This window comes from Charadrius vociferus, unplaced genomic scaffold, assembly GCF_000708025.1.
Source record: "Charadrius vociferus isolate BGI_N301 unplaced genomic scaffold, ASM70802v2 scaffold1077, whole genome shotgun sequence".
NCBI classification, from domain to species: domain Eukaryota; kingdom Metazoa; phylum Chordata; class Aves; order Charadriiformes; family Charadriidae; genus Charadrius; species Charadrius vociferus.
Genome location: NW_009649168.1, coordinates 107,949 through 119,147, shown reverse-complemented (window position 1 = coordinate 119,147; position 11,199 = coordinate 107,949). Strand labels below are relative to the sequence as shown.

Below are 11,199 nucleotides of genomic sequence, written 5' to 3'. Positions count from 1 at the left end.
GGCCAGGACAAAAAGGTCCTGGTGGTGTCCGTGTGATGTATCGTCCCTCCCCTGCTGCGCAAATCTTGGCTGCACTGCCATCAGCCAGCTTCACCCCTGCGGTAGCCAAGGGCTCAGAGCAAACAGCACACGGTAGTCCTGGGACGGCTCCGCGGGGACGAGCGAGGAGCTGCAGGAGTGGGGATGCTGCAGGGGGAGGGGGGCGGCAGCAGCAGGGGGGCAGTGCCAGCAGCCAGGCAGGGGAACCCGTCACCTGGGGTGGACTCCTGAACCCTTCCTGCTCTCCTGATTAGCACAGTCTGTCCTCCCTCTGTGACCCCACCCGTGAGGATCTTCTTTGAGAGACAAGAGACAACTTGGGAGGGATTAGGGATCTCTAAACAATGACTGGATGCAATAGCATTATGTGGGACTCAGTTCAGTCACAGAGCTCTGCAGTGCCATAAATAGCGCTGTGGACATTGAGCTGGTGCTTCCCCTCAAAGGCAGTGATCACGTAAGCGGGTGCACTCACCCACGCACGAAGGATGTTTCTGCCAAGATTTAGATGCCCCAAAGGATGAGCAGGAACCCCCAGGGCAGACGAACCCCACCACAAGAGCAAAGCCCGAAGCTCAGCCCTCCGTGGGACGGTGTCCTGCCCGTCACTGGCAGTGACAGCCCTCTCTGGCCGAGCGCATGCAAGGCTCGCACATCTCGAAAGCATCTACATGACTTAGCAGTTGGCTTTGCAAAGTAGCTCCAGCCTCACCTCCACACCCCAAATGCACTGCTTCAATAACGTCAATGCCGCCCTGCTGGGTGGATGCGGTTGCAGCAGCGCAGTCGTGTGCATACTTGTCTCTTATCTTCCACAGCGAGAAAGGCCATGAGCTATAATCGTGCATCTGTGTGAATATAATCATTTCTGAACGAGTGTGTTCAGAGCAGGGATATGCAAACCATGCTGAAATGGCTGTCATGGTACAAAATCTGCTCTTCTGGAGTCAAAATCCCATTATTTTATCCCCTGCGGAAAAAACAGATCGATGTTTCCTTGTGGTAGCGACTGCTGAAGTAACGCTTCTCCTGAGCTCCTGCAACAGCCCCTTTCAAAGCATCTGGCGGCGGCTGTACTGGGGAAACCTGTGACAAAAAGAGGTGGTGAACCTATGGGGATCTGGTAATTTCCCTCAAAGGCTTTAAGGAGATTTCTAAACAATTTGCGGGTGTCCCCCTCCTAATAGGTTTAGGAGCCAGCGTTCAGAGCCAGCTACGGGGAACAGAAATAGAGCACCAAGTAAGCCAGGGCGTCACGGAAACTAGGAAACCTCTTTACAAGGTTAAAAATAAAGCCAGACAGCAAAGCGTTTATTTAGGACGCCCAGGAGTAAAGCGGATAATTGCTGGGGAAGAGCCAGTTTCCATTAGCACAGAGGTGTCATCAATGAAAACAAGATAACTGAGTCATGGTTAAATAACAGCAGTAGAAATACTTTCCCAGTCGAGCACAGCCTTGGAGCAGCCATGGGTGACAAGTCAGCCCCATGTGTGTCCTGGGGCACACAACCACGCCGCCTCCTCGGCAAAGGGTTTGTGCAAACACACAGGCAAAACAGGCTGTTTCTGCGGCCCTCGGTCCCCGCACCGTGCGTACGGGTGATGGCACTGCCTTGCTCCAAGACTTCAGAAACGTGACCCAGCTGATGTCAAGGACGAGCTTGCCTCACAAGAGTCACCAACCCTGTTTTTCCCTTCATGCTTCTGGGGGGGAAAACCCAGTGAGAGTTATGGCAAGAGCAATCGGCACGGCGGTAGGAGGCGCGGGGTGGTGATGAGCAGAGGGACCCGGAGCCGGCGGTGCCGCTGCCCAGGGCTGTGCTTCCAAAGGATGCTGTTATGTTTCTGCCCTCACTGATATGCCCCATCGCGTCTTGTGGGTCAGACTGGGTTGAACCATTTTCCTGGCTGGTTTGCCATGGCTGTGGTTTGGTGCAGACTTTATGAGAAGCACGTACTGCTGTCACTTATGGGTGTTATAATTGAGACCCTGACCTGAGAGCGGGGCTCCCCTGTGCCAAACACAGCAGGAAAATGTAGTATCCCCCAAACGTGATGAAAGGGTGAGACAGCTCAGACCAACAGTGGGACATCAGAAACTGAGTAGTGCTTTCTATTCACTCTGCACTGTTACAAATAACTGGCTGAAATGCAAGTCAAGAGAGAACCAAGTCCTTTGAGTCTCGTGTGCATTCCCTCAGTATACTTTGTTTTATTTTCACTAAGTCACTTCCATATTTCCAGCACATCATTTGGTTTTGAACTCACTTTCTCTTTATGTAACACTGCCTTAGATTTTTAGCTAAAGAAATGTAAATACCTGACTTTTCAGCATTTACACTGCGTATTGCCCTCACAGTGAGCGTACGCAGGCTGGCACTCCCTAAGCTCTCCTGGTTTAACTTGCTGCTTTTTGGTGACCAGTACACAACTCTGGCATCGGGGCCTTAAGCACTGATGAGGATGGCAAAGTACGGGCGCAATTGCAATGCATTTGTCTGGCTTTTTTGCTCTGCAGGTGACTAAAACACCAGAAGCCCCTGGTAAAGACCACAAGACACCAAAGGGAATGGAGGACACCGAGGCGATGCAGGGGGTCTCTCACACGTCACCCGTCCCAGCAAGCCAGCAGTCTCCAGCATGTCACCAGCCGTTGGCCACTCACTTTGTTCCCTTTGTTGCCCATTTTGGGGGCCGTCAGCCCGACTCCTTCAAGTTTCTCTTTTACAAACCAAGTTGCTCCAACTCATACAGCCCTTTCTACACTGCGCAGAAACCAACCTGCGGGTACCGCTACCACCGTGACACCGATCACACCAGAAAGGTGATGGACATATCGAGTGCAAACATTGTGAAATGGAGACCCATGCTGGGCACAAGGCCGTAGTGGAGAGCAATAAAGCCCAAGCAATGAAACCAGTGACTGTTGTGACTTCAGCTTCCCTTCGAGTCTCTGAGTGATGACCAGCAGCGAACACGTGAGCTGAGGAATGGGTGGTGAGGCCGTGTCACTGCTCCCCAGAAAAACACGCAGTGTGGATTTTGCTCTAAAAACCTGGTCTGACTTGTCCTGTCATTGACTGCCACCTGCTTACACGGAGGCACTGGGTGTCAGCAGTGCCTGGCAGGAATGGCCACGCAGCCAGCCTCGTCCGCTCCAGCCTGGCCTTGGCACAAGCTGCAAAACCCGGGAAGGGGGCAGGTTTCACCAGCTTCCTCAGCCGAGGCTAAATTGTGCTCCTGCTTTGAAAGGACACCTTTCACTAGGCTTTCCTAGACACAGGCAAAGTATTGTTCTTAATGAATGGAAAAGCAGTTTCATTTGTGGTGCTCAGAAATGAGATAGTAACTGGAGCTGTGATTCAGCCAGTACGTCTCCGCTGCTCTTCTCCAGAAAGCAGCATAAAGCCGTTCGGCTTTTGCATTGCCTCTTCTTGGGAACCGGCTGCACAGTTAGCAAATACTCCCTGAAACAGCCGGCGAGCATGCATTCACATTTAATATGCAATCTTTCTGCCATTAACGAACGCCTCAACATTGCAGCCCCTCTCCATGCTTCAGGGCAGGTTGTCCCAGCCCTGTCCCCTTTGGCCCGGGGTCCCCACTGAAGGCTCTCCTCCCTTGCAGGTGCTGTGCGCTGCGGGGACCTGTGTGTGCTGCTGAGTGCAGGATTAGCACATCCAATTAGCGTTCCCCGATCTCATTCCTTTTTCATAACTGTTTTACGCCTGTGCAATGCCACCTGCTTTAGCAGAGTTATTCCTAATTTACTTCAGTGCAGAAGCAATACCAAGCTCTGCAACACACACAAGTTGGGCTCTTTGTCTTAAAGTTGTCAGATATAAAAATGTAAGTGTTGTAGAACAGACTCTCTGGTGGTAGAGATCTAGTAGTCACACCAATTTCATTACTAGTGGAGGATCTGGCTCTGTGCTGCTTTCTGAGGATATCTCCCAGTCCTTCCTTGAATGCTGCGCACCAGGGCAAAACCAATACTGGTTTCAGTCATATTTACATTTTTCATGGTAATTCATCATAAATGAAAATCAAAGCCACGTTCAACTCCACTGGCATCACCTGAGTTTGGTAGCGCAGCGGCCAGGACACGCTCCGGGATGTGCGGGGCGATTCCATGGAAGAAACGCTCAACTGGCTGGAGCAGAGACGGGGAAGAGAGGGACCCAGCAGCTGGTGGGGAGGGAGCTTTCCTGGGAGAAGATCGTCATATCATCTGGTGTCTGCATTTAAAGCACTTAAAGCTTTACTATTCAAAGCAATTATGTTTCTATGTTTGTCTCAGCACACCAAATTTACCTGCATACAGCATCTCTTATGGGAGCTGAAATGGCACTTCCCTCCCCACAAACCGACAGCCCCCCCTGGAAATCCTCCAGCAGGAATACCACTGAGGGAGACCACACAGACAGTAACAGCACAGAGACTTCTGCGTGGTTTCCTCTCTTTCATCTTACCCTGATTTTGGTGCAAAAGTTATTGCTCATGTGACCCCACACAAAATCATAAATGAAGTGGATTAGGAGATTACACCATCACGGAGAACATTCCACCCTCATAATCTCCTGCTGGGCCTGTAATCTGCAAGACTTTTCCATTTTACCTCCTTTCTATTTTAACCCTGAACTCTTAATGCCTGGCAGGAGCCCATCACCCCCCTGAGCCTCATTGGCCGGGGAGGGATTTGCTGGGTACTTAAATGTCACCCTTTTGTCCAAAGAAGGTTTTGTGCTTTTGAATTTTCCTGGGGAGAGGTGTCTTTTGCATCCGTCGCCACCAACACTGAACGGGGACAGCCCACGCACAAGGCAGTTTGGTTTTGCCCGATACTGTGAACCCTGCAGTGGGGACGTTTGGACTTGAAAGGCAAGCAGCAGAATTTAAAAGAAGGCCCTCAAATTTCAGAAGACGTCAACTTTTGGCTGTGAAGTGACCAGCGCTTGGTGTGGAGATGGGGAACATGGACGGGAAAGCCGTGGAGGAGCTGAGCACTACCGAGTGCCACCAGTGGTATAAGAAGTTCATGACGGAGTGTCCTTCTGGCCAGCTCACCCTCTATGAGTTCAAACAGTTTTTCGGCTTGAAAAACCTGAGTCCGGCAGCGAACAAATACGTTGAGCAAATGTTTGAGACGTTTGACTTCAATAAGGTAAATATTGTCCTTCCCGCTCAGCCTGCGCCGCACCGGCTGTGCTCCGCTCCCGCCTGCCATCGCGTGTGGTGTGGTTGGGTGTATGCAGCGTAGATGGGTATCTAAGTGTGTATGTTCTATTCTCTGCGGCCTCATAGATTGTAACATCAGTTATGTAAGGTGAAAAATGTCAACAAAAACTCCTCACTTGCTGACTGTTCTGGGAGAAAGTAGACTCCTCCCAGAATTTATATTTCCCTTTTAAATTATTAAAATAGTGGGGGGTTATCTGCTAGTCTGTGATTCCTTTGAAATGAAGTGCCCTTTAATCCTTAAAAATCGAATGTTGTGACAGTAAGGAACAAGCGAGAGGCGTGAGAACAAGTGCTGCATTCATGCAGAAACAGCGAGTTCCCGAGCCCTGCGGCGTGGCATGGGCTACGCTTTACAGAACAGAGCGGGTTTGGTTTTCTATTGTTTTAAATTATAAATGGATTGCAGTTTCATTGATTTTATTAGATGCTCTCAGTCCCACACGGTGAGGAGCTTGGGCCCTCTGTTCCCTGTGGAGAGGCTTTGTGCCGGGGGGTGGCTGTGCCGGAGCCGGGCATGGGGCCGTCCCACAGCACCGGCACGCGTCCGGCAGCGCCGCCGTCCCGGCTCGGGAGCAGTGCCAGAGCAGCAGATGGATGCTGTGTCTCTGAGAGGAAACACCACCCGCCTTTCCTTGCAAACAATTTGAAATTGCACCTCGTGTGAGACGAGGAATATATTTTATGGCAACCCAAAGGGCTTAGTGGGCTTAATCCCACTGGAACTTACACAGTTCAGGCCCTAACTCCTTTATATATTTTGTTTTGTGCCTTGGCCTTTACCTTGCTCACTGCCTGTGTTTGAATGCACGCCTGGGAAGGGAATTGATGCACAGGAGACCCTGCTGGGAATGGGGCTCAGTAGTTATTTATACCTAATCTGGCTCCTGCAGCAGTGGGATAAAGCAGATGATCTCTTCCTGAACCTGCCCCGTGGTGCGGTGGCTTTGTTCATTGACAAAACTCTGGCTTTTCCCCTCCCAGAGACTTTCCGTGGTTTATAGTATGTACTGTTTTCCTTCAAAGTGCTTTGTATCCCAACGCTGTGTCCCCGCAATGCGCTGTGGTGGGCACCACAGGCCCTGGAGCTGCCCCGGAGCTGGGAAGGTCACGGGGCAGTGTCTGGACGTGGGCGGTGGCACGTGAGCTCAGCCCAGCACGGCTTTGCGTTGGTACCATGACCATGGCTGGAGAGCCGTCTGCGGGCCCAGCTGGACGTCTCCAACGCTGTGGCATGGGCTGGTGGTGGGCAAACACCTAGGAGGAAAGTCCAAGATAAAACTGTTTGTGCTTTTGACGTGACCAAACGTGAAGGAGGTACAGAAATGGCTCAGGGACAGAGCAGCGCCTTCCCCTCCCGAGATGTCAGCAACATGCTGGGGCAACTCCTGACTTCATTCCTCTCCAGTGGTTTGCGTGCGAGACCGCCTTGCAGCGGAAAAGAGCTGTAGGTGTGTTCAAACAGGATAACATTCGGTAAATCCATCAGGGTTCATCTCCATAAGCCTCTTCCTCTTTGACCTCTGAATTACCACTGCTTTGCATAGAGATTCCTTTAGCTCAGGCGAGCTTTTGAGGTTTCCTCAGTCCCCAAGCCAGGAGCATGCACCAAGTTCATTCATTATCAACACGAAACAGCTCTGCACAGATCAATGCAGAGCCCTCCCTGTACGGTGCGTTGTCTTTAGTGCTGGGCGTGCGGGGGACCCGCACCAGGTGCCCTGCTGCACTCCCACCCTGCTCTCAGCGTGGTGGCCGCACGCTGAAGTCTTCTAGTGGGGACTTCCAAAGGTGACCAGGAAAATCATAGAATCATAGAACGGTTTTGGTGGGAAAGGACCTTGAAGATCATCGAGTTCCAACCCCCTTGCTATGGGCAGGGACACCTCCCACTAGACCAGGTTGCCCAAGGCCACGTCCAGCCTAGCCTTGAACACCTCCAGGGATGGGGCCTCAACAACTTCTCTGGGCAACCTGTTCCAGTGCCTCACCACCCTTAAAGTGAAAAACTTCTTCCTAATGTTTAATCTAAACCTGTCCCCTTCCAGTTTATAGCCATTCCCCCTCATCCTGTCACTACATGCCCTAGTAAAAAGTCCTTCCCCAGCTCTCCTGTAGGCCCCCTTTAGGTACTGGAAGACCACAATAAGATTTCCCCGGAGCCTCCTCTTCTCCAGGCTGAACAGCCCCAACTCTCAGCCTCTCCTCGTAGGAGAGGTGCTCCAGCCCTCGGATCATCCTCGTGGCTCTCCTCTGGATGCGCTTCAGCAGGTCCATGTCCTTCTTATGTTGGGGACTCCATAGCTGGATGCAGTACTCCAGGTGATGGCTCATCAGAGTGGAGTAGAGGGGCAGAATCATCTCCCTTGACCTACTGGCCACACTTTTGATGCAGCCCAGGATACGGTTGGCCTTCTGGGCTGTGATCGCACACTGCTGGCTCATATTGAGCTTCTGGTCAATCAGCACCCCCAGGTCCTTCTCCTCAGGGCTGCTCTCTAGCCATTCCCTGCCCAGCCTGGATTTGTGCTTGGGATTGCCCCGACCCAGATGTAGGACCTTGCACTTGGCCTTGTTGAACTGCATGATGTTGGCTTGGGCCGCTGTAACCCCTTCATAGAAGGCCACCAAATTTGTCCAGCATGACTTGCTCTTGGTGAAGCCATGCTGGCTGTCACCAATCACCTCCTTGTTTCCCATGTGCCTCAGCAGAGTTTCCAGGAGGATCTGCTCCATGATCTTGCCAGGCACAGAAGTGAGACTGACTGGCCTGTAGTTCCCTGGGTCTTCTTTCTTTCCCTTTTTGAAAATAGGGGTTATGTTTCCCCTTTTCCAGTCGGCAGGAACCTCGCCAGACCGCCACGACTTCTCAAATATGATGGCTAGTGGCTTAGCGACTTCATCTGCCAGTTCCCTCAGGACCCGCAGATGTATCTCATCAGGTCCCATGGACTTGTGCACTTTCAGGTTCCTCAGGTGGTCTCGCACTTGATCCTCACCTACAGTGGGCGGTTCTTCATTTTCCCAATCCTCACCTTTGCATTCTGTGTCACGGGCAGTACCGCTGCAGTCCTTGCCAGTGAAGACTGAGGCAAAAAAGTCGTTGAGGACCTCAGCTCTGTCTCTGTCCCGGGTAACCATCTCACAAACAAATCACTTACTGCCCAACTCTGCTTTTAATCTCATCCAGCTTCTACCTTTCTGCTTTTAGGATGGCTACATAGATTTTATGGAGTACGTGGCAGCTCTGAGTCTGGTCCTGAAAGGGAAGGTGGATCAGAAGCTGCGATGGTATTTCAAGCTCTACGATGTGGACGGGAATGGCTGCATTGACAGGGGAGAATTGCTAAACATCATCAAAGTGAGTGGGCTCAGCTTTTCCCGCTTCTTTCACAGACGATGGTTATTAAACACGGGTGGACAGAGAGGTTGTAACAGGAATATTCCAACCCGAAAGACAACTCCCGAGTAAATTAGTAGGCACTGGCCAAACCTGCTGCTTGTCCTCTGCCAGTGCTCCCACCAGGCGGCCTCCCTGGCCGGACCTGTCTCGAACACCCCACACCCCCCACGGCACCTGCACGCTGCGACACGCAGCAACTCCTCGTCTTCTCATCGCAGTTGTTTAACCACATCCGCTGAAACCCGGGCTGAGATAAGCACCTGAATTTAATCTTGGGATTTTCAGAAGTGAACGGCTCCTGGCTTATCCCAGTATGCCCACTTAATCTTTTAATGCACTGATTGCCTTTTTAAGTGATTTTAATCTCCAGTTTTTTAGAAAGGACTTATTCCTTTCAGAACCAAACTGCCTGCAAAAAAGTTAGGCCTCTCGTGTCTGGTCACTCAGCCACTTGTACCACTGGATACATAAATCTGCACAATGCTCACTAATTGTCCTCTGTGTCCTTCTTTCCCTCCAGGCTATTCGAGCTATCAACCGCTGCAACGAAACGATGACGGCTGAGGAATTCACAGACATGGTGTTTGACAAAATTGATATAAACGGAGATGGTGAGGAACTTTCTCATGCAGTGCTCCTACTGCCCCCTTACCCGCAGTGCAGTCTGCCAGAGCAATTCCGGGTGCTGGACGTCCCAAAGCACCAGGACATGGGGCGAGCTGGCAGAGAGCGGCTCTTTGGGAAGATTTAGCTCCCCGTCCCCTCCGCGGGCTGCAGCTGGCCCCAGGGGACACTGCAAACTGTCCCTCGTCATACTGGCAGGGTGGGGGTCTGTGCGGGGCTTAGCTTAGTCTGGGGTGTTCGGACGCAGGACACGGTTTTATAGTCAGTGCAACTCCCAGGGGCTGCCCCGAGGCTGCCGGCGACGGGAGGAGAAAGGCTGAGGGATTTAACAGACCTTTTCTGCGTGTGCTCTCGCAGGTGAGCTCTCCTTGGAGGAGTTCATGGAGGGCGTGCAGAAGGATGAGGTGCTGCTCGAGATCCTCACCCGCAGCCTGGACCTGACACACATCGTCCGGTTGATCCAGAACGATGGGCAGAACCCGCACGAGACAGAGCAGGAGGCGAAGGCTGACCAGTAGGCTGCCGGGACGCCTTCCCTTCGCCTCTACTCTTTGCCTCTACCTTTCCCCCCTTGCATTATTAAAACAAATCGGGTTGTGGTTGTGGGAGCTGGTGAGCCGTCCCGGTGCCAGTGCGACAAGCAATAGCCTGTCTCGCTCGCGCAGGGAACAGGATCTGCTCCAAAGGCGCTGCTCCCCTGGCAGAGGGTTCGGGGGTGCCCAGAGCTCCCTGGGCACTGCGTGGCCCTGCGCACCACAGCCGCCCCAGCCGGTGAGGGGAAAGGCTGCTGCGAAGAGGGGGTGCTGCGGTGGCGGCTGCTCACGCTGGAAGCACAGAGCCACCCCTGGGACTGTCCCTGGTGCCACCGGGCCCTTCGCTGTGCGGGGGTCTCCGGACATCGCTGCCGAGCAGAGAGGGGGGAGAGACTCGCCACCCTGAGAAGGGGAGCAGCACACGGCAACGCGGTTTGATAACGCACCGAGAGCACCTCAAAATTCACCCCGAGGCTGTGGCCACCACCAGCGTGTGCAGCCGCCGCGGGGGACAAACCCCAGGGCAGCGCAGCACTTGGCCCCAGTGAGAGGGGGTCCCCCAGGGACACACATAGCAACCCCAGAAAGCAGACCCGAACCCTCTCTTTCCGTATGTATTTCCAGAGCATGAGATCAGTGGTTTTGGTTACGTGCTCTTTGGTTTGTTATTATTATGTTAGCAATCATTAGTGATAATGTGAGATAAAACCATCTATAAGCTAGAAAAAGGAGAGTGGTGGAGTGGTGAATGCAGTGGCTTTTCTTTGTTTAAAAGCACTAAAACATAGAATGGTGCCTTTTTTTTAACAACTATCTGAACTTTAAGGGCATGTTTCCTCTTGAAATATCTGGAAGGGCTGCAATGGCAGTAACCTGAGAGGGAAAATTTCCGAATGTTTGTAGGAATATTCCTGAATGTCTTATCACCTGTACAACAAACTTAAACTCTCCTGCGAGTCACACTGCGTGGCACCCTCGAGCATGGGGTGGTTTTAACTGTGATGGCAGCGAATTGTCCGCGTGCAGTTTGGAGGGGTGTGCTGCTAGAGACGGGCAAGACGCAGCGTCTGCGCCACGAGCGTCCGCAGGGACCTGAATATTCCTGAGCAGGCAACGGATACCATCACCTTCATGGAACAGCAGGCTCAAGCACCGTCCCCCATGGGATAAAACCCAGTCACCCCTTATTGTAGCATCCCGGGCACAGCGAACTCGTCTGCTGGTGCTAATTACCAGTGCCACGCGCAGGGGCTGCACCCAGGACCCGCACACGCACAAGGGAGGCCGTGAGAGCAGCGGCCATGCCCCCGCACCGCCGCCGTCCCTGCGCCCGGGCTGCACCTCGGCTGCTCCCGGAGAGGA

The 11,199-nt window shown here is 52.7% G+C and overlaps 1 protein-coding gene across 1 annotated transcript; it reads left to right on the top strand.

Moving 5' to 3' along the window:
- The first annotated feature begins 5,005 nt into the window (after positions 1–5,005).
- Positions 5,006–9,822, top strand: GUCA1A (guanylate cyclase activator 1A (retina)). Its single transcript, XM_009888459.1, has 4 exons — positions 5,006–5,203; positions 8,489–8,638; positions 9,201–9,291; positions 9,662–9,822. The coding sequence occupies exons 1-4, from the start codon at positions 5,006–5,008 to the stop codon at positions 9,820–9,822; spliced, it is 600 nt and encodes a 199-aa protein (XP_009886761.1).
- The last annotated feature ends 1,377 nt before the right edge of the window (positions 9,823–11,199 follow it).

What these genes read in the sequence shown, in the direction of transcription:
- GUCA1A (XM_009888459.1), top strand. Translation starts at nt 5,006, where the DNA reads ATGGGGAACATGGACGGGAAAGCCGTGGAGGAGCTGAGCACTACCGAG. An exon ending in AATTGCTAAACATCATCAAA is followed by an intron (nt 8,639 to 9,200) that starts GTGAGTGGGCTC and finishes CTTTCCCTCCAG; the next exon opens with GCTATTCGAGCTATCAACCG. An exon ending in AATTGATATAAACGGAGATG is followed by an intron (nt 9,292 to 9,661) that starts GTGAGGAACTTT and finishes GTGCTCTCGCAG; the next exon opens with GTGAGCTCTCCTTGGAGGAG.